Source organism: Perognathus longimembris, chromosome 2, assembly GCF_023159225.1.
Source record: "Perognathus longimembris pacificus isolate PPM17 chromosome 2, ASM2315922v1, whole genome shotgun sequence".
Lineage (NCBI taxonomy): Eukaryota > Metazoa > Chordata > Mammalia > Rodentia > Heteromyidae > Perognathus > Perognathus longimembris.
In genome coordinates this window covers 68,800,382-68,825,988 of record NC_063162.1, presented here as the reverse complement: position 1 = coordinate 68,825,988, position 25,607 = coordinate 68,800,382, and the positions used below count along the sequence as shown (strand labels likewise).

Sequence of the window (25,607 nt, the reverse complement as noted above, 5' to 3'; positions counted from 1 at the left end):
GGAATATGGCCTAGTGGTAGACTGCTTGCCTCATATACACAAAGCCCTGGGTTCAATTCCTCAGCACCACATGTATAGAAAAAGCAAGAAGTGGTGCTGTGGCTCAAGTGGTAAAGTTCTAGCCTTGAGCAAAAAGAAGCCAGGGACAGTAGTCAGGCCCTGAGTTCAAGCCCCAAGACTGGCACAAAAAAAAATGTAAATCATATTCAGTTGGAAAATGGTGGCTCACGCCTGTAATCCCAGCTATTCAGGAGTCTGAGGTCTAAGGATCACAGTTCAAAGCCAGCTCGGGCAGGAAAGTTCTTGGGACTCTTATCTCCAACTAAAACGGGAGTGGAGCTATGGCTCAAGTGGTGGACCTTTGGCAAAAAAGCTTGGGAATAGCATCCAGGCCCTGAGTTCAAGCCTCAGAACCAGCATTAAAAAAAAAGAAAAAAGGACCATAAGAGTCTGTAATGCTGACCACTTCCATGCCAGTGTTGTTAAGACTGGCTGTGTGGGTCCAGTAGTGCACATGCGTACCAGGGAACTTTTGCCAGGAAATGTTAAAGCCAAGAGCTAGAGGAGCTTAATGCTTGGGTTAACACATGACCATGCTGCTCCTCAGCTGTGTGTGTTCTCAGTACAAGGTACTGCAGCCTTTAAATGAGGCTAGTCATTAAAACAACAAAAGAAATCCACCAAAGAGTTGTCACAAGTATTATGGAAGGTAATTATAGAAAATTTGAAAACTATGCCTAGCTCAAGAGCAAATAATCCCATATACATCCATATATACATATAACATATACATTCTACAGTCATATATACAGACATGTGCACACACTACCATCATATATATATACATATGCACATATCCACACACTACAGTCAGAGTGAGTGCAATTTGTGTTTGTTCCTGTTTTCTTTCATCTATAAAAGTTTGGTATTCTTAAATTGTCTATTTGAGAGCAGCAAGTTCAGTAATGTTATTTCCACAGCAGGGCTTGAGAGGCAACCAGGGGCTATAGGAAGTGGTGCCCAGGCATAAAAGTGACTAGAAACCCCTGCAAGGCAAAATGGTTTGGTGTCAGGTGATCAGTTTGGTGATGATGGGGAGGGGGGGGAGGGGAGAGTCATTCATCACTGCTTGGGGCTGTGAACAACAGAACCTTAGCAACTAAGCTTTGGGTTCACTCCTGAGGGTGTGGGCTTGAGGTGACAAATTTTAACAAAGAAAACAAACAATAACCAAAGGAAGATGTCAGCAGGAACCTTACCAATGGTTTCCAGTAATAGTACCATGTCCATACCATACACCCAACCTAGCAAATGCAGTCTTTGCCCTCAGAAATGTAAAAACTTCACTTTTTTTTTTAAATTTGTGGAGGGGGATATTATTAGTGTTGTATCAGTACCTGATGGAACATGATTATACCATTACACTTTATCAATCTCAACCATGTTTACAGTCGTATACTATTACTAGAGGGGAAAAAAAATAAAAGGACTTTACTTTCTAATTTTAAACTATGCCATTAGGATTTTCCAAAGTAGTTATGGGCCTAAATCTAATTACAAGATTTTACTAAAATCACCATATTTTCCCTGGGGGCCTTTCCTTGGAATGAAACAAATGAAATAACTATTATAGATGTTTGCCTGTTGTGCAGTTTTACATAAGTGACTGGGGCTGAGGGCTCCTCTGAATACACATTATATCCAGTAGGCATCATCTCCACACAACATGCTGAAGTAAGAAAGGAGGGAGCAAGGAAAAGAGGGAGAGCAAAAGGCAGGGAGGGCTGGAGGAACAGGGAAGGAAGAGGAATAAAGGGAAGAGGGAAGGAGAGGGAACGAGGAAGAAGAAGGGAAGGAGAGAAGGGAAGAAGGGAAGGAAGGAGGGATCTGAAGCAGCACTGGTCACCTTCCGGTTTCTGTTTCCAAGCACTGGCCATGATGTTGATCTTTTCTTGGCTTCCTCTCTCTAGAGAAGCAAGGGATAGATTCACTCCCATGCCTGTCACTCAACTCCTGTTGCTCATCCTTAAAAGGCTGTCTAATCACTGGGGCAGAATCCTTACTGTTTTCCAGTGCACTCTATTTAAAGCTAATACTAATGATCTTCTGTTTCCTGAATTCTCTCCTCCAGACACCTGGAGGTGGCCTGGTTTTCATAGAAAGAACAGCTCTTCTTACTTAACTGGAGTGATTGCCCTGAGCCAGGCACAGTCAGCCTTGGAACAAACCACTTTGGCTCAATGAAAAGAACAGAATGAAATTGCTCATTTCCCACAAGAAAAAAAGGAAAGAGCTGGTTGTGCCAAAGGAATTAGTAAAGTGTATGACACCCTGCTCAGAGCTCTATGGGGACAGGCGTGGGGACGCCTGTGTGGAAACGGCTGGCGTGATGCCAGGGTGCAGGGTAGAGACGCAGGTGCTCACAGCCCCTCCAGCCGGATGACCAGTGGGTTCCCCTGCTTGCAGTAAATCAGTAACGAAGAGTCCCACTTTGAAAAGTGAATTTCAGGTCAAAATAGGAAGCAAAGGGACAGGAGAAGATCCAATTCATATTGACCCACCAAGGAGAAAACATTGGCTAGAAAGGGTAGCTGTAAAGAACAGGCTCCCCCACCAAGGAACGTTCCAGAATGGATAACGTCAATTAGAATTCAAATCTATTTTATAACTCAGGTTTCCACAAATGTGCCAAGTCTACATTAAACAGGAAAGATGCCCAAGTGAGTGCTAACACTTAAATACACAAATACACACACACACACACACACACACACACACGGCACAAGAGAAAAAAATGTATTATACAAGTAGTCATTTGACAATACAAGTGTATTCTGGGCTAGGAAGATGTAATACTGTGACTCCACATTTCCAAGTGAAGTTCTAAATACCAACAGGAATTTTTAGTGTAAAGGGCATCATGAATTCCCACAATTTTGTACACAGCCTTGAGAGACACAGAGCAGGACAGGAAATACAGAAGACAAAGCAAAAATAAAGACGTAACATTATTGCCTTGGTTACATGTAACTAGGTTTGGGTTTTGTCATCAATGCTTCAAATAATCCCAATAATATAATAAAGTGGACTTTTATATCTTTTCTTATATTGTATTTTTTGTTGTTACATGGCTTAACATAAAATCTGTGATCATGGGCGGGGGGGGCAGAACAGAAGAGGAAAGGGGAGTGAGATGGAAGAACAGAGGAAGAGAGAAGAAGAAAAGAGGAGAAAGAAGTGGAGGAAAGGAGGGAGGGATGGAGAGAAGAAAGGGAGGAAAAGAAAAAAGGAGAGAGAGAGAGAGAGAGAGAGAGAGAGAGAGAGAGAGAGAGAGAGAGAGAGAACATGATCCAACCCTTACTGTCTACCAGACAGAAGTACTGAATTGGCTAGAAAAGGACTCAAAAGATAGGGGAAGATTTCCTCTACCCAATGTTCAAGAAACTACTTGAGTTAAGTCAACCCAATGTAGGACTCAGTGCTATCCTAAGACTTTTTAGGTGACAGCTCAGGGAGGGACAATCCTTCCACCTTCCAAGCCCCACTTGCTCCTTTGGAATCCAAGTGTATGATGTAAGGAAATTGCTAATCAATACTAATATCCCCCCACCCCAGTACTGCATTTAAATCAATTAAAGTTTCTACACTCTAGCTCCACCACGTAACTATAAATTGTGGAGAGGACAGAGAGAATGAGAAGGAGAAAGCCAAAGGCAGTCCCTGTAACAAATCGGGTTCTTAAACCGAAGCTGACGGATTTCCGTACATATTTATAAGGCTTCTGGGTTATTATTAGGCTATAATTGCCGTTGTTCTAACACCTAATAAGCCATGGCTGGAAAAACAAAGGCAGGTTAATTTGTGATTTCCTCTACTCATTCAGAGGCAAATTAAGTGTCAAACAGCTAATACAGAACATATTTCATTTTATGAGATTTTAATTTAATTCTGCACCCTAGTGCTGGATGCCTTAATATAAGGTGGTTTATCTAAAAAGAGGAGCAATTTATAAACCTCTTTCAATTGAATCTTTAATGATGGGATATGATGGCACAATTACCACAGTGCCTGCCATCCTTCTGAACACAGACCTGTCAGCATTTCGCTCAACAAAAACCCTTGTTTGTCAGACTTATAATTTTTTTTCCAAAGCTGGCACCAGAAGAACAATTGTGTGTAACAAATAATGAAGATAATTCCCAAATTTTATCTTTTTATAATTAAAAATATTGCAGCCAGGCTCTGGTGGCTTACACCTATAATCCTAGCTACTCGGGAGGCTGAGATCCTAGGACCATGGTTCAAAACCAGCCTGGGCAGAAAAGTCCATGAGACTCTTATCTTCAATTAACTACCAAAAAAGCCAGACGTGGAATTGTGGCTCAAGCAGTGCACCAGCTTTGAGCACAAAAGCTAATGGCCAGTGCCCAAGCCCTGAGTTCCAGCACCCTCTTCCCCACCAAAACCAAAATCTCCAAAAGCTTGGTGAGCCCACAACAATTGTCTAGCCAGCTGTTTTAGAAATTTGATTTTCTAAGTTACTGATAGCAAAGGCAGACCTTGAAGGTTCTTACCAACACAGCCATATCTGCCAGTATTTCCTTCCAGACATCCATGTATCATACATCAGAAGATGTAACATCAACCCAAGAGCTCATCTTTTCTTTTTCTTTTTTTGGGGGGCTTGGTGGGGGGGGAAGGATGCCAGTACTGTGACTTAAACTCAGGACATGTGTGCTATCTCTTAGCTTTTTTTGCCCAAAGAAGAGTCTCATGGAATTTTCCTGTTGGGGCTGGTTTCAAACAGATATCCTTAGATCTCAGCCTTCTAAGTACCTAGGATTACAGGCATGAGCCTCTGGGGACCCACTGAGGGCTCATCACAGAGAAAGTATAGGAAGAAAATACTGGCCAACTTCTGATGGTTCAGCCACCACCTCAGAGACTGGACCAGTATGACTGACTGGTACTTTTACCAGTACTGGTGCATGCCCGCAACCTACAGTGAGCAGTGACTGCTAAGGGTCTAACCCCAAGCAAGAGACAATCACTGCAGAGCAATCAGAGCTCAAATTCACATGTAAAGTGGCAACTCCCTGACTGGGTAGCTATTGTGAAACTATACCTGACATCTTCCCAGTACACCAGCTCTGACCTGCCTTATTCTGCATAGATGCCATCTGTACATGCTCAGGAAGCTCAAGTGGCCTACACCTGTAATCCTAGCTACTCAGAAGGCTGATATTGCTGACCATACCAGTTCAATGTCAGCCAGGGCAGAAAAATCTGTGAGACTCTTATCTTCAATGAACCAGACAAAAGCCAGGAGCAGAGATGTCATTCAGAGATGTCATACAGCCTTGAGAAAAAAGGCCAAGTCATAGCATCCAGGCCCTGAGTTCAGGACAATAAAAGTTTGCTATTACTATATTCAACCAAAGAAGCACAGCTTTGGGATCATTATCAATAAATTTATGTTTAAAGTTAATTACAAAGCAAACTGTAATGAACTCAGGAGAAATGCGCCAACCTATTAGTTGAACTCACTTTTATGTTTTGGATTGTTTATAGTATTGGGAATTGGGCCTGAGGCTTCAAGCTTACAAGACAGGTTTTATACTACTTGACCCACACCTCCAATATCTTTTTTCATGAGGTATTTTTGAGACCAGGTCTCAATTTATGTCCAGGATGCCCTGAGTTCAGATCTTCCCTACTTGTGCTTCCTCGTGTCATTAAGGATAGTGAGCATGAGCCATGCACCCAACCATTGTGCTTTTCTTGTAGCTGACTTAACAGGCCTGACTCACCATGCCACTGAGTGAGATTGGGGCGGGGGGGGGTGGGGGTGGAAATCTCATGAACTTTTATACTCAGGCTGGCCTCAAGCCCTAATTACCCCAGGTAGGGAGGATTAGTTCTGTGACACAACACATGCCGTGAAACTCATTTCTAAAAATGAGAACATGTATTTTGAAAGTACAAATCATTCCACAGGAAATCTGATTTAAATTACTCCAGCACAGAGTCTGAAGCCTGGTAGGAATTAGCCATCCTTGCATTCTCTGTCCCGTGGGGCAGTCGCGCATCTGAGGCCCATGTGGTGCCCTGTGTGGCATGAACAATCTTTATAACTGGGTGAAGGACATGCCTGTTTCAAACACAGTTTGGAATTTCCTTCCTTTTGTACAGGAGATCTGAAATTGGTCCCTTGGTTTTATGGACGAGTATTTTCAGCAGACATCCAAACCCTGGAAATAGTTGTATTCCAGTGAAAAGTTGCAGAGTAAGTCACAATCTGAGGCCCATGAGGTGCCCTGTGTGGCATGAACAATCTGTATAACTGGGTGAAGGACATGCCTGTTTCAAACACAGTTTGGAATTTCCTTCCTTTTGTACAGGAGATCTGAAATTGGTCCCTTGGTTTTATGGACGAGTATTTTCAGCAGACATCCAAACCCTGGAAATAGTTGTATTCCAGTGAAAAGTTGCAGAGTAAGTCACAAGTTTGGTCATTTTTCCTCTATAAATACCCACTTCTCCTTTAATACTTAGAGAAGTCTGCAACACAGATTTATGACTTACCTCCAGGCAAATCTGAACTGAAATTACAATTCAGTAATGGGAGATGGATTTAGAAAAACTGTGGGTAAAATATTATATGTGTACTTGGGCATGTAGTTAGGCCTGTTAATATCAATTAATTCTGTTCACAGAGGAGGACTTGTTTTAAAACAACTTCATTTTTTCCCTTCTGTAGAATATGTAATTACACAGCTGTAACTAATAGCCATGCTGATGCAATCTACCATTTAAATAACTAGCATTATTCTTCAATGTATTATTTGTGCTTTTCTAACTTTACTGTCTCAAAATGAATAGTAATTACTCTTTAGGACTAAATAAGTATATATCCAGGCTATCACTGAATGACAGTCCCTCCCATAGAGTGGGTCCCAGTACATCTGGGATCCAGTTTGCTGGACCAAAATGGAGAAGATCAGTTCTAATTTTAAATCTACTTTAAAAAAAACCTTCCAAACCAGAAGAAGAAGATATTTTATTTCAACACGATTTTCTTTACCCTTTTCTAATGCATGCTCTCTCTATCATTCCTTCCTTTTATCTTTATGCAAACCATGTGCTCTGGCACACTGGCCATTTTGTTTGGGTGACATTCCCATCCATCAAGTGACTGCTGGTATACATACCACCCGAGCTATGAAAATGTACCATAAAATTTTCATTACGATCTACTATGATCCCCAAGACAAGACTTTCATGTAACAAAAACATTTAGCATGAAAAACTTCAAAGTTAATCTCAACCAAATACATACTTGAAAAAGTAACCTTCTGTGAAGCTTGAACTTTTTTTTTCATTTTATATTTACTGAACACAAGTCAAGAGAATATATAGAAAAATTCTTACAAGCTAGCTGCCTCCTGGGACAGAAATTTCTCAGGAAGCAGCAGGGTTCTGCTTCCGTGAATTCGGGAACAAACAGACTTGCTGGATTTCGAATCTTATATTCCTGTCACATCTTCTAAGCCTAGGAGAAGCACCACTCATAAAAGTTCTGAGACCCAGAGAGCTGCTATCTTCTTCCATCTCCTTGATGTGTAAACTTTGAATACTTACACATGCAACGGAGGAATAGGAGATGGATCGTAGTGGTACCGGCCCTCGTGATGTCTGGCATCGATGGGGACAGGAGGATGGAAAGCAGGGAAAAGATGAGGTGGGTCTGAAAAAGAAAGAAAGACCATTGTGTGTTAAATAAAACCAGTGAAACAGCATCCCCCACCTGCCGGAGCAACTCTACACTCCTCTCTCCGCCTCCTACACAGAGCCTCCAGTGACAATTTCAGAAAGAACTCCTGACAGTTCAAGATGAGGGTCCCTGAGGCACAAAGCATGAGTGCATAAGCAGAAAGACCTGAGCAAGTAGACTCTGTGATGTAGCTACAACTTAGACAGGAAAGCCAGAAGAAGACTACATCACCGCATAGTTCCCTGTGCTGGAGGAAAGGCTGTCCAGAGGGAAAGCTCCAAGAAGCCACTTTGAAAATCAAGAGGGCAGGGCTCAATGGTTCGTCCCTGTAATCCCAGCTCCCCCACAAGGAAGTGGCATTTAAAAGTGACAAGCCAGGCCCTAGTAGCTCACATCTATAATCCTAAGGTACTGAGGAGACTGAGACCTGAGAACTACAGTACTAATCCGACCAGGGCAAGAAAGTCCATGAGACTTTTATCTCCAATTAATGAGCAAAACACCAGAAGTGGAGCTGTATATAGCTCAAGTTCATAGAGGGCTAGCCTTGAATGACAGCCCCCAGGCCCTGAGTTTAAGCCCTACTACAGGTACCAAACATAAAGGTTTTTCTTTACTTTTTACCTCTCAGTCACCTTCATAACAAAATTCTTTCCAGCAGATAAATAGATGCTAAATATATCTGGTATTCTCTATGTGGGCACAAATACAATTTATACACATATCACACACACATACACACACACATCTAAAATACATGAATTTATTCTCATAGATGCATCCTTTATCCATGAAATAATAAAGTTATTATCTTTAATATGAATATTTATAATGAATTTGAAGTAATTTCCGTACACAGGGAGGAAGACTAACTATTAATTCTATAAAATTAAACAAGGGTACCCAAGCAGTATAAAAATCTCTACAGTGTTAACATCTACATTGAAAAGACTTCATCATCTTTTCATTCTCAAGAATATATTCTTTCGGGATTTAGACTCATTTATTTTTCACCTTAACCTTTCCAGAATGAAAGAAAAAACAAACACTGTCTGCAATTTTTGAATGGAAAAAAAAATTAATCACAATTCCTGGGTCGTTAAAGTGATCACTTCTCGATTGTTGAGTCCAATAGTTAACACTGAATGGATGTTGTGCATCTTTAACAGTGAACAAGGCAGTTAGCTTTGTCTCAACAAAACATACAAATTCTTTGCTCAGAAATTAGGTCTAAATAAAGAACTGAAAATAACTGGATGTGCAGAACACATCTGGTTTTCATTTGTTTCACAGTTTCTATGTTTCTTTCTCAATTAAGCTTAGAAGAAGGTGTTCTGCTGGGCTCCAGTGGCTAACACCTGTAATCCTAATCAGGAGGCTGAGATATGAGGGTCAAAGATCAACCCTAGAGGAAAGTCCATGAGATGTCTCTCTCCAATTATGAGCAAGAAGCTAGAAGTCAAACTGTGGCTCAAGTGGTAGAGCACTAGCTTTGAGCAAAAAAAGCCAAGTGAGACCATAAGGCCCTGAATTCAAGCCCCAGTACCAGTGTACACACATGCATATGTGCACGCACGCGCACACACACACACACACACACACACACACACACACACACAGGGTCATACTCTGAATCCCCACACATTCACAAAAGATGTTCCCACAAGCCTCATGTGCTGAGTGCTATGTGAATCCACAGCACATTCCATCACAGGCCCAGCGTGCTATCCGAGAAAACCCCAGTGACAAGAGGCAGCGCCATCATTATCCACCTCGTGGCTTATTATTTACACATGAGCAGGACAGCTGTGTCACATCGTAACTCAAGGGCGTGTGTAATAAGTTAGCGCAGCACAGCCATCTCCTGCCCTGGCTCTTGACAAAACACCCCATGGTGGCTCCTCCGAAGTCAGGCGAAAACTGCTGAAGCAGAAGGAAGTGCCACCAAACCCGGCCGCCTCCTATTTATCATGCGATTTCCTGACTGATGGCTCCACAACCCAGCTGCTAAGTGCTGTGTACTCTGCTGTCAGCCAACGAACGCACTAAATGGAAGACAGCGAGAATAATTTGCAGACGTCAGGGAATCAATTTTACTGGGGGAATTAAACTGGGGGTGGGTGAGCGAAGCAGGGGTAAACAGTCGACTCTACATGTATAAGCGTGAAAAGATGATTTATTACACACTTGCAAACAGGAGCTTTGACTAAGGTACCAGAGTCACCTTTTACTAAACAGAGATTTAGAGAGTATGTACTCTCGGAGCCTTGCATGAAATAGTCTTTAAACTCTACAAATATGCAGAGGCTTGAACCAAGTTTCCATTGAAATGCATAATAAAAATATATGCACAGGGCAGAGTTGTCAGTCATCAATTTTGTAATGGCTGTCGTCAGGCTAAGCACTGGGGGTCTCATTGGGAATGAGAAGCATTGATTTTTTTTTCAGCCTCTTCACAACAGCCTGGGTTACTCTGAAAACCTGCAGCCACAGAATAACCAGAAAAGACACTAGGAGATTTATCTTTAGTTTCATCCTTTTGCTCCTAAGAAATACTTTTTTTTCTTTTCGTATCCTCAGGCTATGAGATCTCTTGGATAGCATCCTGGGAAACTTGTCTTTTAAGGTTTGAAATTTGCATACAAATATTGTAGATTTTAAAACAGAGAGATCAAAGTCAGCTCAGGGAGTGCCCTGAAGGAGAAGTTCACCAGAAGCAGCTGGGGTAGCCTGGCAGTGCCCAAGCCAACAGGGGACACACATCTTCTGATTTCAATATAGAAGGCTGTATACCCTAGTTCTGGGATTTGGTCTATAGTGGAGCTAGAAATGATTTCCTGTGGTTAGGGCCAGTCCCATTCAAAAGAATGGGTGGTCAGGGAATGAAAAAGAAAAACTCCAATACCCCCTTCCCTAATCACTCTAACAAGATGGTACAAAGGCAGACTTTATCCCTTCTTCCCAAACCAGAAGAATCTCCTGTCATCACTCTGACCTTTTCTAGGTCTCGGTGACCTAATGGAAACATTAGGTTGACTTAATTTAAGACTAACTTAAGCTGGCTCCAAGATTTGGACTGAGTCACTAACTCGGACATCCTTGCTATTCCAACCTGTAACGGTAAGCACAAGTTGAATGTGGTAGAGCCTGTAGTCCCAGTTACAAGGAAAGTGGAGGTAGGAGAAGCACTGTCTAGGGTCAGCCCCGGGCCAAAATGAGGCCTTATCTGAAAAATAAAAATTACAAACAAAATGCACTGTAGTATGGCTCAAATGAAGCTTGTCTAGCAAGTACAAGACTCTAAGTTCAAACCAAAGTGACATAAAAAATAAAACATATAATCTATTATTTCCTCACCCACAGCATTACTAACGAAGGCATCTAGAAACTATTTTACATTGTTCTGTCCTTTGTCAATAAAGTTTTATTAGAATACTATCTTGCCATGTGTTTCCATATACCACCTGTGGCTACATGCACACAATAATGGCAGAACTAACTAGTAATTTCCAGAAAGCTTTACATGTTTTTTTTTTTTCTGAAGTGTGGGGAGGGGTCTTTTTATTCTGTATAGATAAGTTGACTTGAAGTAGGTTCAAAATATCTTAAAAGGGCTGGGAATACGGCCTACTGCTACAGTGCTTGCCTCAAAATACCTTAAATACCACCTTCCTCAGATGCCAACCTGCAAAACTTAGAAACACCTTTATAAAGCTGGACACCAGTGACTCACATTTGTAATCCCAGTTAGGAGGCTGAGATCTAAAGATCATGGTTCAAAGTCAGCCGGGCAGGAAAAATCTGTGAGATGTGTATCTCCAATTAATCCCCAAAAAGCCAGAATTGGAGCTGTGGCTCGAGACCTAGAGTGCCAGCCTTGAACAATAAGCTAAAGGACCGTGCCCAGCCCCAAGTTTAAGCCCTACTGGCACCAAAAGCAACAACAAAAGGCCCTATAAAGAGTTTCAATCTAATGGATGCAACTGACCACATATATAACAAAACATGAGCGTATTTTAGTTATGAATTAATGAAGACACATTTAAATTTACACACAAAAGTAATTAACAACAAAATTCATGCTGTTTCTTAAATCCAATGAATATTTATTTCTGACTACTGAATGTGGTCCTGAATCCCTGGGCACAAACTCCCACAGATATTCTCTCAATACTCAAATGACAAGCTTTCTGCCATTTCTTCAGTGCAAGCCTGTGAAATTAATGTAATGAATACTTTAGATTTCAATACTATCCACCACGGTCCCTACACTCTTGTCAGATCCCAATTCATGCTTGGTCGAACTGTCCAGACCTAAGAAGTGATAAAGAGCTCTTAGAAAGTGAGTTAATCGAAGAAATCTTTGTCTAAAATGACCTCAACTGTATCCTGGGTGGTAAAACAAACAAATAATCTCTCGTTTCTGGGATCAGCAATTCTGCAAGTTTCTCATTGAAAGATCTACTGGATGCCCAATGGCAGAAACCACATCAGATCTCCTAGTTGGCCAGCCAGAACTCTCAACCAGAGTTCTGGGAGGCGTCCTGCCTCTGATCCTCCATGGATGTGGGCCCCCTACATGTTTGCGTTGCTTTCAGCTTTCCTACCAAGAGAGAAAAGAAAAAGGGAAATAAGGTTCACAGCTATGATACTTACTGAATCTGCCCAAGGAAATCACAGGAAAGCATACAAAGAATCACCGCTCTAAAAAAACATGACAAACCCATTCGCTTTGAGATAGTCTGGCGACAGATCTGTGTTGACAATAAATCAGCTTTGGAGGTTAAAAGACAGAAATTAATTACTAGTGGCAAATTCTTTTATCAGTGACTTTTTGGGTGGAGATACAAGCCTGATTCAAACATCAGACCTACAGCTTCAAAAGTGTATGTGGGGATGCTTAACCTTTATGAAATGAAGCAGAGGATGTAAAATATTTCATAGCACAGGTGCCCCTACAGGAGCCTTGAAGTCAGTGGACTCAGAAGATGCCGAGTTCAGCTGTAAGACAAAGATCAGCAAAGCAAGATGGAGCAGCAGTGTAGCTAAAACAAGCCAACTTAAGGAACATTTTTCTGGTCTGAAAAATTAACAGAAACTACTAAAGTGTGAAACTAAAGACTCATAATATTTTGTTTTATAATACTTGCATTCTCCTGGGGGAAGGGGAACCTCCTAGTAACCCTGGCATCAGTGTTTCCAACCAGTGTTGCCTTGTTATTATTAATTCCCTTCCATCTTTGTTCTCTTTATTTCCTCACACCAGATAATTCTGAGAACCCAGGGTGGACTAAATAATCTACCGCAAGTCCTATGAAAGTAATGCCTTAGGGTACAAGCTGAATGCTCTATTTCAGCACCAAAGCACACTAGATGGAACACCCTAAATATGACCCTTGTCAACTGAAATTCAGTGCGCTCTCTCTCGTGGCCACTCTCCCCACCCCCCGTCTCTGTCTGTCTCTCTCTCTCTCAGCTGTCTTCTCTGTGGATCCTCTACAGGCTTCCATGCACAATCTGAATACAGAGCCCACTAGACGCTGGGCCAAGTCTCAGGACTATTAAGTTCACTTCTACCTCATAGGACTCCCTACTGGGAGGTCCATAACTTCTCATGGGTGCCTCACCATCACCCTCATTGCTACAAGAGTGCCGCCCCCATAGGGAGACCTTTCTAAACCTCCCAAAACCCTTTGCTTCCAGGATGCTTGAGAACAGGCGGGCCATGAAGGACCAAATGGAAAAAGTTCTTTGACACAAAAGGTTGGAGGTCAGAAGTTTAAAAGGTCCTGACAGAAATCACAGGGTCTCCTTTGCCCTCTACCCCACCTCCTCTTTTTTATTTTTGTCTTTTGTCAATAACATCAAAGGCTCTAGGCAGTTCTTAATGCTATTATTGTTTTGCCTTTGGAATCCACTGAAAGGCTGGCAATAAGCTGGTGTGTTTATTGCCCTGCATAGTGAGAGCATTAAAATCCCTCCCCTTCCCTGTCTCTTAAACTCTAACTCTCCCTGTCTTGGCCGCCTCTTTGCTTATGTGGACATAAAGCTTTTAAGTAAAGATCTTAAGTGTTTCTTTCACCATGGTTGTAAAATAATAAAACACAGAAGTGGTCTCCTCACAGGAAAATGAGAGAGAAGGGAAAGCAATGTTCTCTACACTGCCTGGAACATAAGAACACAGCTCCTCCAACCCCCTTGCTGGCTCATACCTGTCATATCCTAGCTACTGAGATCTAAAGGATCTATCCTGGTTCAAAGCCAGCCTGAGCTGGGAAAGTCTACAAGACTCTTTTATTTCCAATTAACCGGCAAAAAGGTAGAAGTAGAACTGTGGCTCAAGTGGAAGACTGCTAGCTTTGAGTATAAAAAAGCAAAAAGACAGCACCCAGGCACAGAATTCAAACCCCAACACCAAAACTGCAAGTAGAAAGACACCTACTTGTTTTTCCCTATTTTACCTCTCCCTGAAAAACCAATCCCATGTAAGCCAATAGTCACGTGCTTTACACAAGTGCCCCAAAGACACTGCCACCTGGACTCCTAGCAAATGACTGAGTGATCACAAACCATCTTTCTATTGAAGGTATCTTCTCCAGCCTGGCCTCCAGCCTGCAACCGCCTGAAAGCCATCCCGGAAAGTACAGGTGGAGAGCCCCCAGCTCCTTGCACACAGCTGTACACAGCTCCTTGCACACAGGCTCCCAACTACTCCTGATGTCCACACTAAGCATCTGTGACCACCCCTCTCTCTCCTTGACTAATGCCTTCAGCTCCATCTCACCAGGGCATCCTATCTCCACGCCCAGCCTCATTCCATTGCGAGTGCTGAATATATTTCCGGTTATCTCTGACCTGCCACCTTTCAGGGCATCTGTTTCCATGGCAATGCACTTAGAAATGTAAAGGGCACACAGCCTGGGCCTCCGTGCTTGCCATGCTTGCTGAGGGCAATGCTGCTCACTTCCTTTCCCCTCTTGTTTCTGACAGTCCAGGCAAACTCAAATGCTTGGGAAACCCAGGAGGAATCCAAACATCCACTGTTCCATCTTAGGACTAGAGGGTATGACAGATTTGAGGCTATCAACACACCTTTTCAACAATTCAGTTAGGTGTTGAGGATTCACCAATGGTTGTATAATCACTCTCAAAGAACTGTGTCTATGTGTGTGGATGTATACATGTATGTGTGTGTGTGCATGTATGTATGTGTGTACGTGTGTGTATGTGTGTGTCAGTTCTGGGGCTTGAACTCAGGGCTCAAGGCTTGGTATTGTTTCTCAAGACAGGTGCTCTACCTCTTGAGCAACATTTCTTTGACTTCTGCTTTGAGCTGGTTAATTGGTAGATAAGTCTCCCAGATTTGTCTTCTCAAGCAGGCTTCAAACCATGATCCTCCTATTTCAGACTCCTAAACAGCTAGGACATGAACCATCACTGTGTGGCTCAAAGGTTTTTAGTTGTCCACTGAGCTCTCAAGTTCTCCTGCTGCCTGCTCCTCCTGCATCTCAGCAGGTGGCATGGGCGGCCAGCTACTCCCCAGGCCCCTTCAACTGTCTACCTGCTGCAAGCAAACCCAGCAAATCACCATCTGGGCCCACTCCTCACTCTTCCAAAGTAGCCTGGTGTCTAGATCTGCGGCCTAGGTTTCTGACTCCACAAGCCACTCTGCATAGAAGATGAAACTCAGTGATGATGTCCCGCAGCCACAGGAGAGAGAACCTTCTGCACTGAAATCTGTATCTCTGCCTAGATTCCCTGAAGTCACATGGAATTCCCTGAGGACTTTGTCTTCATTCTGGCACTAGTAGTAGACACTGCCAGATCCACTTTGTACTTGCTCCTTGTCGAATGCACTGCAAGACAGTAAGACTGCCCTGTGTGTCTTTCTTCTGCCCTGCAAGAAGTCCGAGAGGAGAAAGCTATGAAAACAGGAGACTGGAGGTGCAGTTATTACACAGCCTAGGACTCACACTTGCTACTAAGCACCAGACCAAATTGCTGGGATCTCCAGGTCATCTTGGGGGCCATGATATAGAGAGTTCTACAAAATTCCTTACTCTCCCAGGATGAATCCTCAGAGAAGCCATCCCTCTCCTACTGCTTTGCTTTCCCCTGAAACTAAAGATGGCTTGATAGATGGAAGGATGGCCCTCAGTGGAGTGTACCTGCCCGTGACCAACATCTGCTGTCCATTGAGTCTGCGGTGGCTGGAAACACTTCCCCCGTTAAGCCATATTTTATAGCTTTCCTCATAAACAAAACTATGATCACAACTCTTTTGCACAGTGAAGATGTATTTCATCTGTAAAGCCAGGCCTGTTAGAACCAGTCCTTCCCGTGTGTGCAAGGCACCAATGTGTGTGGGAAAGAGACTCATAAGTCCTCTAGTGCCCATGTAAGAACACACCGCTGTTTTTAAGTTCTGCTCTTATGACAGCATAAGAGCTGGGAAGCATCCCAGCTCTCCAGACAATGTATACCTTCACAGGGGTGCACACAGCATCCTGGCTAATCAGGTGGCTGAAGCATGGAGCTTTGAGGTTCCCAAGCCCTCGGGGATCATGAGATGGAGGATGGACTCTCATCCCTAGGCTTTTGTAGGTCCTCGGGCCAGGACTGGACACATCTCAACCATGTGGGAAGAGAGACGTCACTGTGCACACCCTGACCAGCCGATATAGTGAAAACAGGAAGTGACTGCAGCCAACAGGTGCTCCTCAGCTACTTTCTACTTAGCACCACTTGGGACAACTCCCTGGGGAAACGAGAGGACAAGGTGGGCGAGTCCTTGGAAAGCTTGGCCTAGACACCAGTTCTGCACAACTGCAGAGCCTGGCTTGGTGGGCACAGCATCTGCGCCATTTGGAGCCAGTGCCCAAAGGGACCCAAACAGAGAGCTTCATGTGCTCCTGTGGTCATCTTCATGTTTCTTTTTTGTGCCAATCCTGGGGCTTGGACTCAGGGCCTGAGCACTGTCCCTGGCTTCCTTGTGCTCAAGGCTAGCACTCTACCTCTTGAGCCATAGCACCACTTCTGGCTTTTTCTATATATGGTGCTGAGGAATCGAACACAGGGCTCCATGCATGCTAGGCAAGCACTCTACCGCTAAGCCACATTCCCAACCCATCATCTTCACATTTCTTAGTAATTTTTTGAACAAAAGCCCCACATTTACTTTTCCACCCTGGGCTTCACAAACTCTGTAGCTCATTATTCCTGATGAGATGATAGTTCTGACCTCTCCCAATCATACCTGCCTCACTAGGGTCTAACAAAGCTAGGTGTTGCTGAAAAGTACCTCATGGATGCATGCACTCACAACCCTCTCTCACTCCAGGGCCCTGATCAGGAAGAACAGCCTCACTTCAGCCTACCTTACTCAGAAAAGTTCTCCCAGGCACCAAGGGCCAGCAGGACCTGGCCTGGGTGCTACGATGACATTCATGTTGCAAGCAGCGCCTTTGTCACTGCTGACAAAAAGTCGGCCGCCATCCCGAGGGTTAACTGGGCTTGTTTTAATCAAGACTGAATGAAGCAGAAGTCCCTCTCCACAATAAATCACAATTACTAACTGCAAAAATTGAGCGGCTCTCTCCTCCTCTCAAGGCTTAGAAGAGCAATTCCCAGGCCAGCCAGCCGGGCAGGCACAAAAGCCCAGACCAGGCTGCAGCAATATCCGCTTGCTGGCTCGGTTGATTATTTAAACAGTTCCTTAACGACTCTTCCTGGAGGTGAAGGGGCCAAGCTATTTTCCTTTCCCATCTCCGAGCAGATATGCATGGCTTATTTGAATGTCTCCCAGGTTTACTTTAGTCCTCGGTTAAATACCTTCCAACCAGAGTCAAACAAATAGTTCACTTCATTAGAAAGGCAAACAATTTAGCAAGAGAATAGCAGCTACACTTCGGGGGCAGTGCACTGGGCTGCCACCTCCCCCCAGCCAGCCCGCAGCCGCTGGCCCCAGCAGCCAGCACAGCCAGCACGTGGAAGTCACTTCAAAAGCCTTTCCACAAATACTTCACACATTCTCCGGTAATTAACAGATAACTCCAAAGAGATTATCTGCCCTTGGGCCAAAGGCCTTTGGGGGATTATCCACAACCACCCAGAGGTTTCGGGCAGAGCTGAGAGCTCACCTTTTATTCTAGAACTGCAAGTTGATAAAGCCATCTGAGAAAACAGGAAAGGAAGAAGCACCCCGGCCCGCCCCAACACCCAGCACTTACAGTCATGAAAGCAACAGCTTGATGAAACAATAATCCTCACTTGTACACCAGCTGCCTGTAATGCCTGGGAAAACTCAAGGCAGCCTCACTCAAGGGGAGCACTGAGCCAGGGGCCTGTGCTCAGGAGCTGCAGGAGTCACAGCCTTTCCCAAACAGGATGGGAACACCAAAAACCATAGTGGAGGAGAGGGGAGAGGAAGAAGGGAAAGGAAATGAAATGAAGGCCTTAAAGCCCTTCATGGAGACCTGGGCACATTCAGGGTACCGCCCTGGCCTTGGAATCCCTTTACTGATGGGGACAGGGCCCCCATGCCTGTCTCCAGTCTCCCTGCTACCACTGAACCTCAGAAACACCCAGAGACCCAGCAGGGTCAGCTCCTGAAGTCACCAAGAGATGCCAGCTCCACATAACCATCCATGACACATAAAGCTATTTGGGGTTCATATGTCTGTTTCTACAGAACAGGTACCGCTCTCTCAATCCTTCTTCTTTTCTTTATTTGGTCAGAGATCAGCACTCAAACTCCGTGCCTGACCCTTTCACTCATGGGCTAGCGCCTTACCAACTAAGCCATGCTTCCAGCCCCTCTCTCATCTTTTTAGGAATACACATATATTCACCATCAACCAATGCCGTCGCCTGCACACTGACACACAGGTGACAACAGGAGACAATAATTTCAAGTAAATGTGGGGTGGGCAGGACAGCATGTCCCGGTGTATCTCAATCTGGGGTTCCTGCACACAGTGGTGACTCTGGACAGGGTCAGATTATGCAAGTCCAGTACTCTTGGCTATTAAGAATTTGGTAAACCTCAAATGCCAACTGCAATAAACCATACAAGTCTCTATTAAAACTATAAATCACTCATGAAACTTAATACTGTCATGAAGAATAATTAAATGCTAATGTAATAAATCCATAAAAGAGAAAAATTACAAGTGAAAAGTCTTAAGAGAAAAGGACTTCTAGTCTATGAGAGCTTGGCCAAATAACCAAGTCTATTTTCCCATCCAAAGCCCAAGGGCCCTTGGGAGGCAAAAAACAAAAGGAAAGGCCACATAAGCCTGAAGACTGAGCACAAGAGAGTGAACAGAACATCCATTCTTACAATGAGGGAAAACAAACACACACACACACACACACACACACACACACACACACACACACACACAAACACCAAAAGCTGACTATAGTCCTGCATTATCCTGTTAAGGAAAGCAAAGAACGTTGGAGAAGTACATTTAGCAGACAAGGACTAGAAGCCAGTGTGCAGGAGATGTCCTGGGTTTCAAAGAAGGTTCTAGAAGGAGCCACAGTGATGTCCAGGTTAGTAACTTCCTGAGCTGTTTGTTCTTCAATCACTGCTGAGCAACTAAGAATGAGGTGCTCTGATTCTTCTCTCACTCACATATGATACCTAGAACCAGATATTTGCCCCAACTGCTTTCAGAATTTCTAGCACTTCAGAATTCATTAAGCAATTCTGAAATATGTGAATAAATAAAAATTTTTTTGACAGACCTCACCACCCCTAGGTCCCAGCCCAGAGACCCACATTCTCTCCCACAGGGAAGGTGCTATGGGCCACAGCAGGCTCGGTGGCTGGAAGCATGCAGAGCAGGGAAGGAAGAGGGTCAGAGAAGCCTGCTCTCCAAGCAGAAAAGCCTTGCTCAGCAAGTGTTGGGGAGGCACTCCAAATACTCAGATAGCTCAGAAGCTGACCCTGGTGGGTTCCTGGGTGTTCATGATGAGAAAGAAAGGGAAACTCTTGGGCAGGTGGCTATAAAAGGTGGTAGACCTAACATGTGGCAGATAGCAAGTGCTCGCTCCATTGTGATGTTTTCTCCCATAATGACCAGGCACCTGCTTAACCAATGAAAAGAGCCAGGGCAGCACATGAGCCATCAAGTGATCAGCACCCAGGGGAGGAGGTATAGGAGTAGCCTGGGCACTGCCCTTGAATTTTTTTTTTTTTTTTTTGCTTAAGTCTAGCATTCTACCACTTTGAGCCAAAGCGCCACTTCCAATTTTCTGGTGGTTAAATGGAAATAAGAGTCTCATGGACTTTCCTGCCCATAGCTTTGAACCAGGATCCTTAGATCTCAGCTTCCTGCGTACTTAAGATTACAGGCATGAGCCACCAGAACCCAGCTTCAATTCTTTGATGAGTAAAGAGAACCTGTCCCTGGATATATCACTGAAGTGCAGGAGTGTGGGGGACGCTGGTGACCTGCATGGATGGAGCTCAGGGCAGCACCCTAGGTGTCTCCTTGGACAGTCAGACTTCCATCTTGTACACAACTATGGCCTGGAGTTTAAAGAGGGGGAGGGGAGGTAAGTGTGGACCAGCAATCCTTCCAATACCTGCCTTCAGTACCCAGATGCTCTGCACCCAGGTTTAGTACCCAGATGTTGGCTCCAAGCTCCTACCCCCTGGTTGCCCACCCTACCCCACCCCACTCCCAGAGAGGAAGACAGACTCCAGAGGGAAGGTCAGAACAAGCAGTAACTGGAGAATTTATCCATGGAGATCAACCACCAAGGCTGACTCCACAAGGTGGACCATCTGAGGAACAGGCGCCATCAATGACCCAGTGGCTCAAGACACAAGTGGCCACTATTTCCATGTGGTCCTGGGAGACTGGATGCTCAGGTCTGTGTCCTATGGCAAGGGAGGCTGAGGCTGCTCTGGGGCTTTGGGATGCCAGCCCTGTTTTATGATGCTGGGATAGCAATGGGGGCTCTGAGGCATGCTAAGGGACAAGAATTTCTATTAATTCCATGGTCAATTTCATCCCCTTCACATTCCTGAGTTTGGTCTCTATTGATGGCCTTAGAGTCAGCAGGCTGTGAAAAAAAATCATAGAGACCAGGAAAAGCAACGGGAAAGAGTGGCAGGGGAGAGTTAATAGGCAACAGCTTTGAAAGGGTAAAGTGCGCTGCAGAAACGGTGCGTTTGCTGGCATTCCTGCCGCTTTGAAAGCTCTCGCTCAACAGCTGGAGAAAATGTTTGATCAAAATATTTGTATTATTGTGTTTAAGTGAAATGACATATGACAGCTCATTATCCCAAACTCAAAATTCCCACAGCATCTGTCACAGCCACCATGCTGGAGACAGTTGCACCCCTTGGAAGATAGGAAGCCGGGGGGTACAAAATGTGGGACATAAAAGCAGCAGGCATCAGACCCCAGGCGGCTGGCATCACAGACCCTGCCAGCTTCCAGGAGGAGCCTGCCAGGAGGGAAGGGCAGGCGATGCCCACAACCTCCCCGCCCTCCTCAGCCAGCCGGGGGGCCATGGGATGTCTCCCCTACAGGCCAGGAGACTTGTACCAGAGAGGGCAAGCAATAGAATGAAAGTCTCACAGCTGGCCAACGGAAGAGGAAAGACCTAAATCCAGAACCTCAGGGCCCTCAACTATATGAGGCTTTCACTGGATCTGGTGCTGTTTCAGATAGAAAGAACATGTGAAACCCTGTGCTGAATGTTCACCATCAGAAAGCAGGAAGGATCTGGGCACCAAGTAATGCTAGCTACTCAGGAGGCTGAGATCTGAGAATAGTGGTTGGAAGCCAGCTGGAGCAGGAAAGTCTATAAGACACTTATCTCCAATTTACTACCAAAGAGCCAGAAGTGGAGCTATGGCTCAAGTGGTAGAGTGCCAGCCTTGGGCGGAAAAGCTCAGGCACAGTGCTCAGACTGAGTTCAAGCCTAATAACAGCACAATGGAATGGAAGGGAAGGGAAGGGAAGGGAGGAAGGAAAAGAGAAGATGGAGGAGAGAGAAGAAGGAAGGAATAGAAAAAGGAAGGAAGGAAGAGGTGGCGCTGGATTGATCCTGGGACTAAAAAACTACTAACATATCCATGATAAACATGAGCCTTAGGCTACCAAGCAGGGACCCATCTGCCTTGGGATGGCTCAGTTCCTTGGCCCTCCTCTGTGCCAGACAGGACGGTAATACCCAGAACACAATCTTACATACCCAGAAGACAATCTTACCAAAACTGGGAGCGCACTGCTAGAGACCTCAGGCTCCCTCTGGCTCAATGCTCCCTCCAACTCTCACACTGAAACCAAGTTGCCATCACATTATTATTATTCTGTGGGGCCTGCCTTCAGGAAGGGCTGAAGCCACCACCTTGGGAGGGGCTGGGCTGAGCTACCAGGAGAGTGAGTCTGCTTTAAGCTTGCTTCCTGCCCTGCCCTGCCCTATTCTTATACCATGTTTGATGCACCACAAAGGCCCTGGCCAAGTTCATGCCATTGATCTGGGATGAGCCAAATAACCATCTATATTGTATGTCATTTACCAAATGGGGTATTCTGTTACAACAGCCAAAATCTGCAAGCTTTCAAACCTACCAGGGATGCGTCTAGGACTTGCCATTTTCCAAAAGAAGAGCTGCTATTGTAATAGGAATTTGACACATTTGATTAGTTCAGGCCAAGCTGAGGGTTAGTAAGTGCAAACACAAGTTATGATTGCACACTCATATAATGCTAACTATGAGCATTTACTGCCTTTAAATTCAATGCCTTCTTCATCATTGTTTTTATAACAACAACAAAAATCAATCCACCAACAAATCAATGCATCAATCGATTAAAACATAAAGCATACTTGAGTTTGTAAAATTAATAGTAACCATATTTGCTACTTCTCTACTTTTTCTCCTCTGTAACTTCAAATTTCTGTAGAAAAAACATGTATTTTACAAGTTAAAGCAACACCCTTTCAAAACAGTGCCTGGCATTCTAGAAGATGCTATAAAAGCCTGTTTGCACCAATCTGCCTCCCATGAACAAACTTGATAACTTATTCTTATAGACGTATGTCAAAAGTTAAAACATGCTCTCACAACAGAGTCCGAAGCTGGGCACTAGTGGCTCACACCAGTAACCTAACCACTCAGGAGGCTGAGATCTGAGTATCACAATTAAAAACCCATCCAGTCAGGGAAATCTCTGAGACTCTTATCTCCAATTAACCCCCCCAAAAGTGGGAAGTGGAGCTTAAGAGATAGAATCATACCCTTGAGCAAAAAGGCTAAAGGACAATGCCCAGGCCCTTAGTTCAAGCCTCAGGACCAGCACAATAATATAATCAGTCAATCAATCTTAGATTTCTTGAGTAAACTTGCACAAAAGCACAAAATGTCCTTCATGAGGGTTTTGAGTGTGCCTGAGCATTATGGGGTGACATGGTAGGGCTGAGCAGAGACAGAAGAGTGCATCTTTGGTTGCATGGCAGGAAGGTGGCTGCCCTAGGGCTCCACGGGTGGATGGGTAGGGAGCGTTTCCATGGAGAAAGCACCCCCCACCCCGTCGGTTCAGACTGAGAGACCAAGAGGAGTTTTTTGTTGGTGGTTTTTTTTTGGGGGGGGTGGTAATGCATTCCTTCATCACCCCATTACCCTAAAGGGTCGGGAGGTGAGGGGGTAAAGGAAGAGTCAAAGCCATCTCTAGGTCAGAAGAATGCATGAGGCTGATGTCCAGAAGGGGAAAGTAGGAAATCAAGCCACTTCCAGCAAGGGCCTGCGTGCTATGTGAGCTGGAGAGAATATCCACATGCTTAAAGGAAGAGGGCATAGGAAAATCTGAGCAAGAGCTTAGTGGGCCTCAGACTAGCAGTAGTGAACCCAGAGTTGGTACAGCTCACCAACAAATTCACAGGGGTGTCTAGGCTTAACTTCCCAATTCTGATGAGCTGCCACCAAAACATTATTACCTGGACAGGATTTTCACAGATGTGCTCCAACAGGCTAGTAAACCCTGCCTCTACTGGGAAGAGAGACCCAGCTTCACTGGCCCTGAGCTTGCTAAGTCACTTTTTCCTCCTGCAAATCCCAGAGAGAGCAGTTTGTCCAATGGTGGGAAGAATGAATGAATGAATGAGTGGATGGTGAACCATGAATGAATCTGGCTCATCAGAGTAATACAAGGCCTCTATAAGCTCAGTGACGAGCAACCTTGCTTGCAGAGAAGCAATTCCCAATTTGGGAAATACAATTCCTAAAAATCTGGTACTTCAGGAAATTTAAGGAACATACCATCCCCACAGGCTATGGGGGCTACAGAAGGAGCGAGGCCTAAAAGATTGCATGGGCAACCAGAGCTGTGCTGTGAGCCTCAGGTCAGACTTACAGGGAACCACCATTGATTTCCCGTGGAGCAGAATGGAAGTAATGAGCAAAACATGGCAAAGCAGAAATGGGCTCTATCCAGAAAAGTTAACTCGGTTGTGGGAACTAAGCTAACACATCTGGATAAAATAAAGAAGGCAAGAATGTGGCTCATGCCTGTCATCCTAGCTGCTGAAGAGGCATATGGGAGAATCGAGATTTGAGACCAGCCAGAACAAAAAAGGCTGGATCATTGTGGCATGTGTCTCTCATTCCAGTTATTCAAAAACATAAATAGGAGGGTCACAGTCCATATCAGCCCAATGTATGAAAAAGCAAGACCCAACTTGCAAAGTAACAATAGCAAAAGGAAATGGAGGTGGTTCCAGTGGTAGAGAGCCTTCCTAGCACAACAAGACCCTGAGTTCAAACCCCACACCAGAGGGGTGGGGAGAAGTGGTGAGAATAACAAAGGAGATACAAATATCTGAAGGGGAACCATCCCAAAAGTACACTCTTCATTCCCTTTCTCAACAAAGGCCCTCAAAGCCAGAGTGCTCCATGTTTCACACAATTAGCAAGGATGGTGAATAATACCTTCTCCACTTACACAAGGAAGTTCCTTAACTCTAGTGCTCCCCAGACACACTGGTGCCTGGACCAGGGGAATAACAGGCTAGGCATCCTTTGTCACAGAATGCTGCCATGACTACTAGGATACATCATTCTATGGGAAGCCAAGTGAATGCCATGAAGTGTGCAGAATACACTTGCATTTCTTCCTCAAAGCCTGAGGCCCAGGGGCAGCCACGTTGATGGCTGCATAACATAAAGACAGCAGAACTTGCCTCTTCCCCATCTTTGCTTCAAATGCGTCTAAAAATTTATAGGCAATTCCTCAGGTTTAAAATACCATACAGTAATCACCAAGTTTTCTGCAAATCCAGCATAGGATACCTGAGTAAAAGATGTATGTTCCTTCATTCAGACTTGAATGGACGCTGACTGGACCTGACCATGTGCTGGGCACTAGAAGGATCTCGTCAGCAACCTAGAGGTGGCACCTGTCCGCAGGAAGGTGACAGGACAATGAGGGAAAACAGACATTCCTTAGTCCCACAGGGCTGGGCATGGTGGGAAACATCCGTTATTCCAGCTACTGAGAAGGCAGAGGAAGGAGGACTATGGCTAAACACTGGTGAGGGCAAAGGCAAAAGGGTTAGGGACATGGGCCAAGTAGTAGAACTTGTTAGGCAAGCTCAGAGTCTTGAGTTCATACCCCAGGACTGCCAAAAAGGAAAAGAGAAAAGAAAGAAAGGAAGAAAAAGAAAGAAGAAACCCAAGGTGTGAAGAGGAAGGTAGGTGATTTAAAACAAATACAGGAGCAAAGGCTGGCAAAGGATTTTGTTCCCTACAGAATTCTTGTTGCCAGCACATAACTTTGCAAATACCACAATGGTGTCAACTATTACT

General features: G+C 44.5%; 1 protein-coding gene across 1 annotated transcript in view; it reads right to left on the bottom strand.

Annotated features, from left to right (window-relative positions):
• Gli3 (GLI family zinc finger 3) overlaps positions 1-25,607 on the bottom strand; it is a 202,428-nt gene that overhangs the window by 88,603 nt on the left and 88,218 nt on the right. Inside the window, exon 3 of the mRNA XM_048339418.1 lies at positions 7,642-7,747. Within this exon, the coding sequence (XP_048195375.1) occupies positions 7,642-7,747 (106 nt within the window). The remainder of the gene's footprint in view (positions 1-7,641; positions 7,748-25,607) is intronic.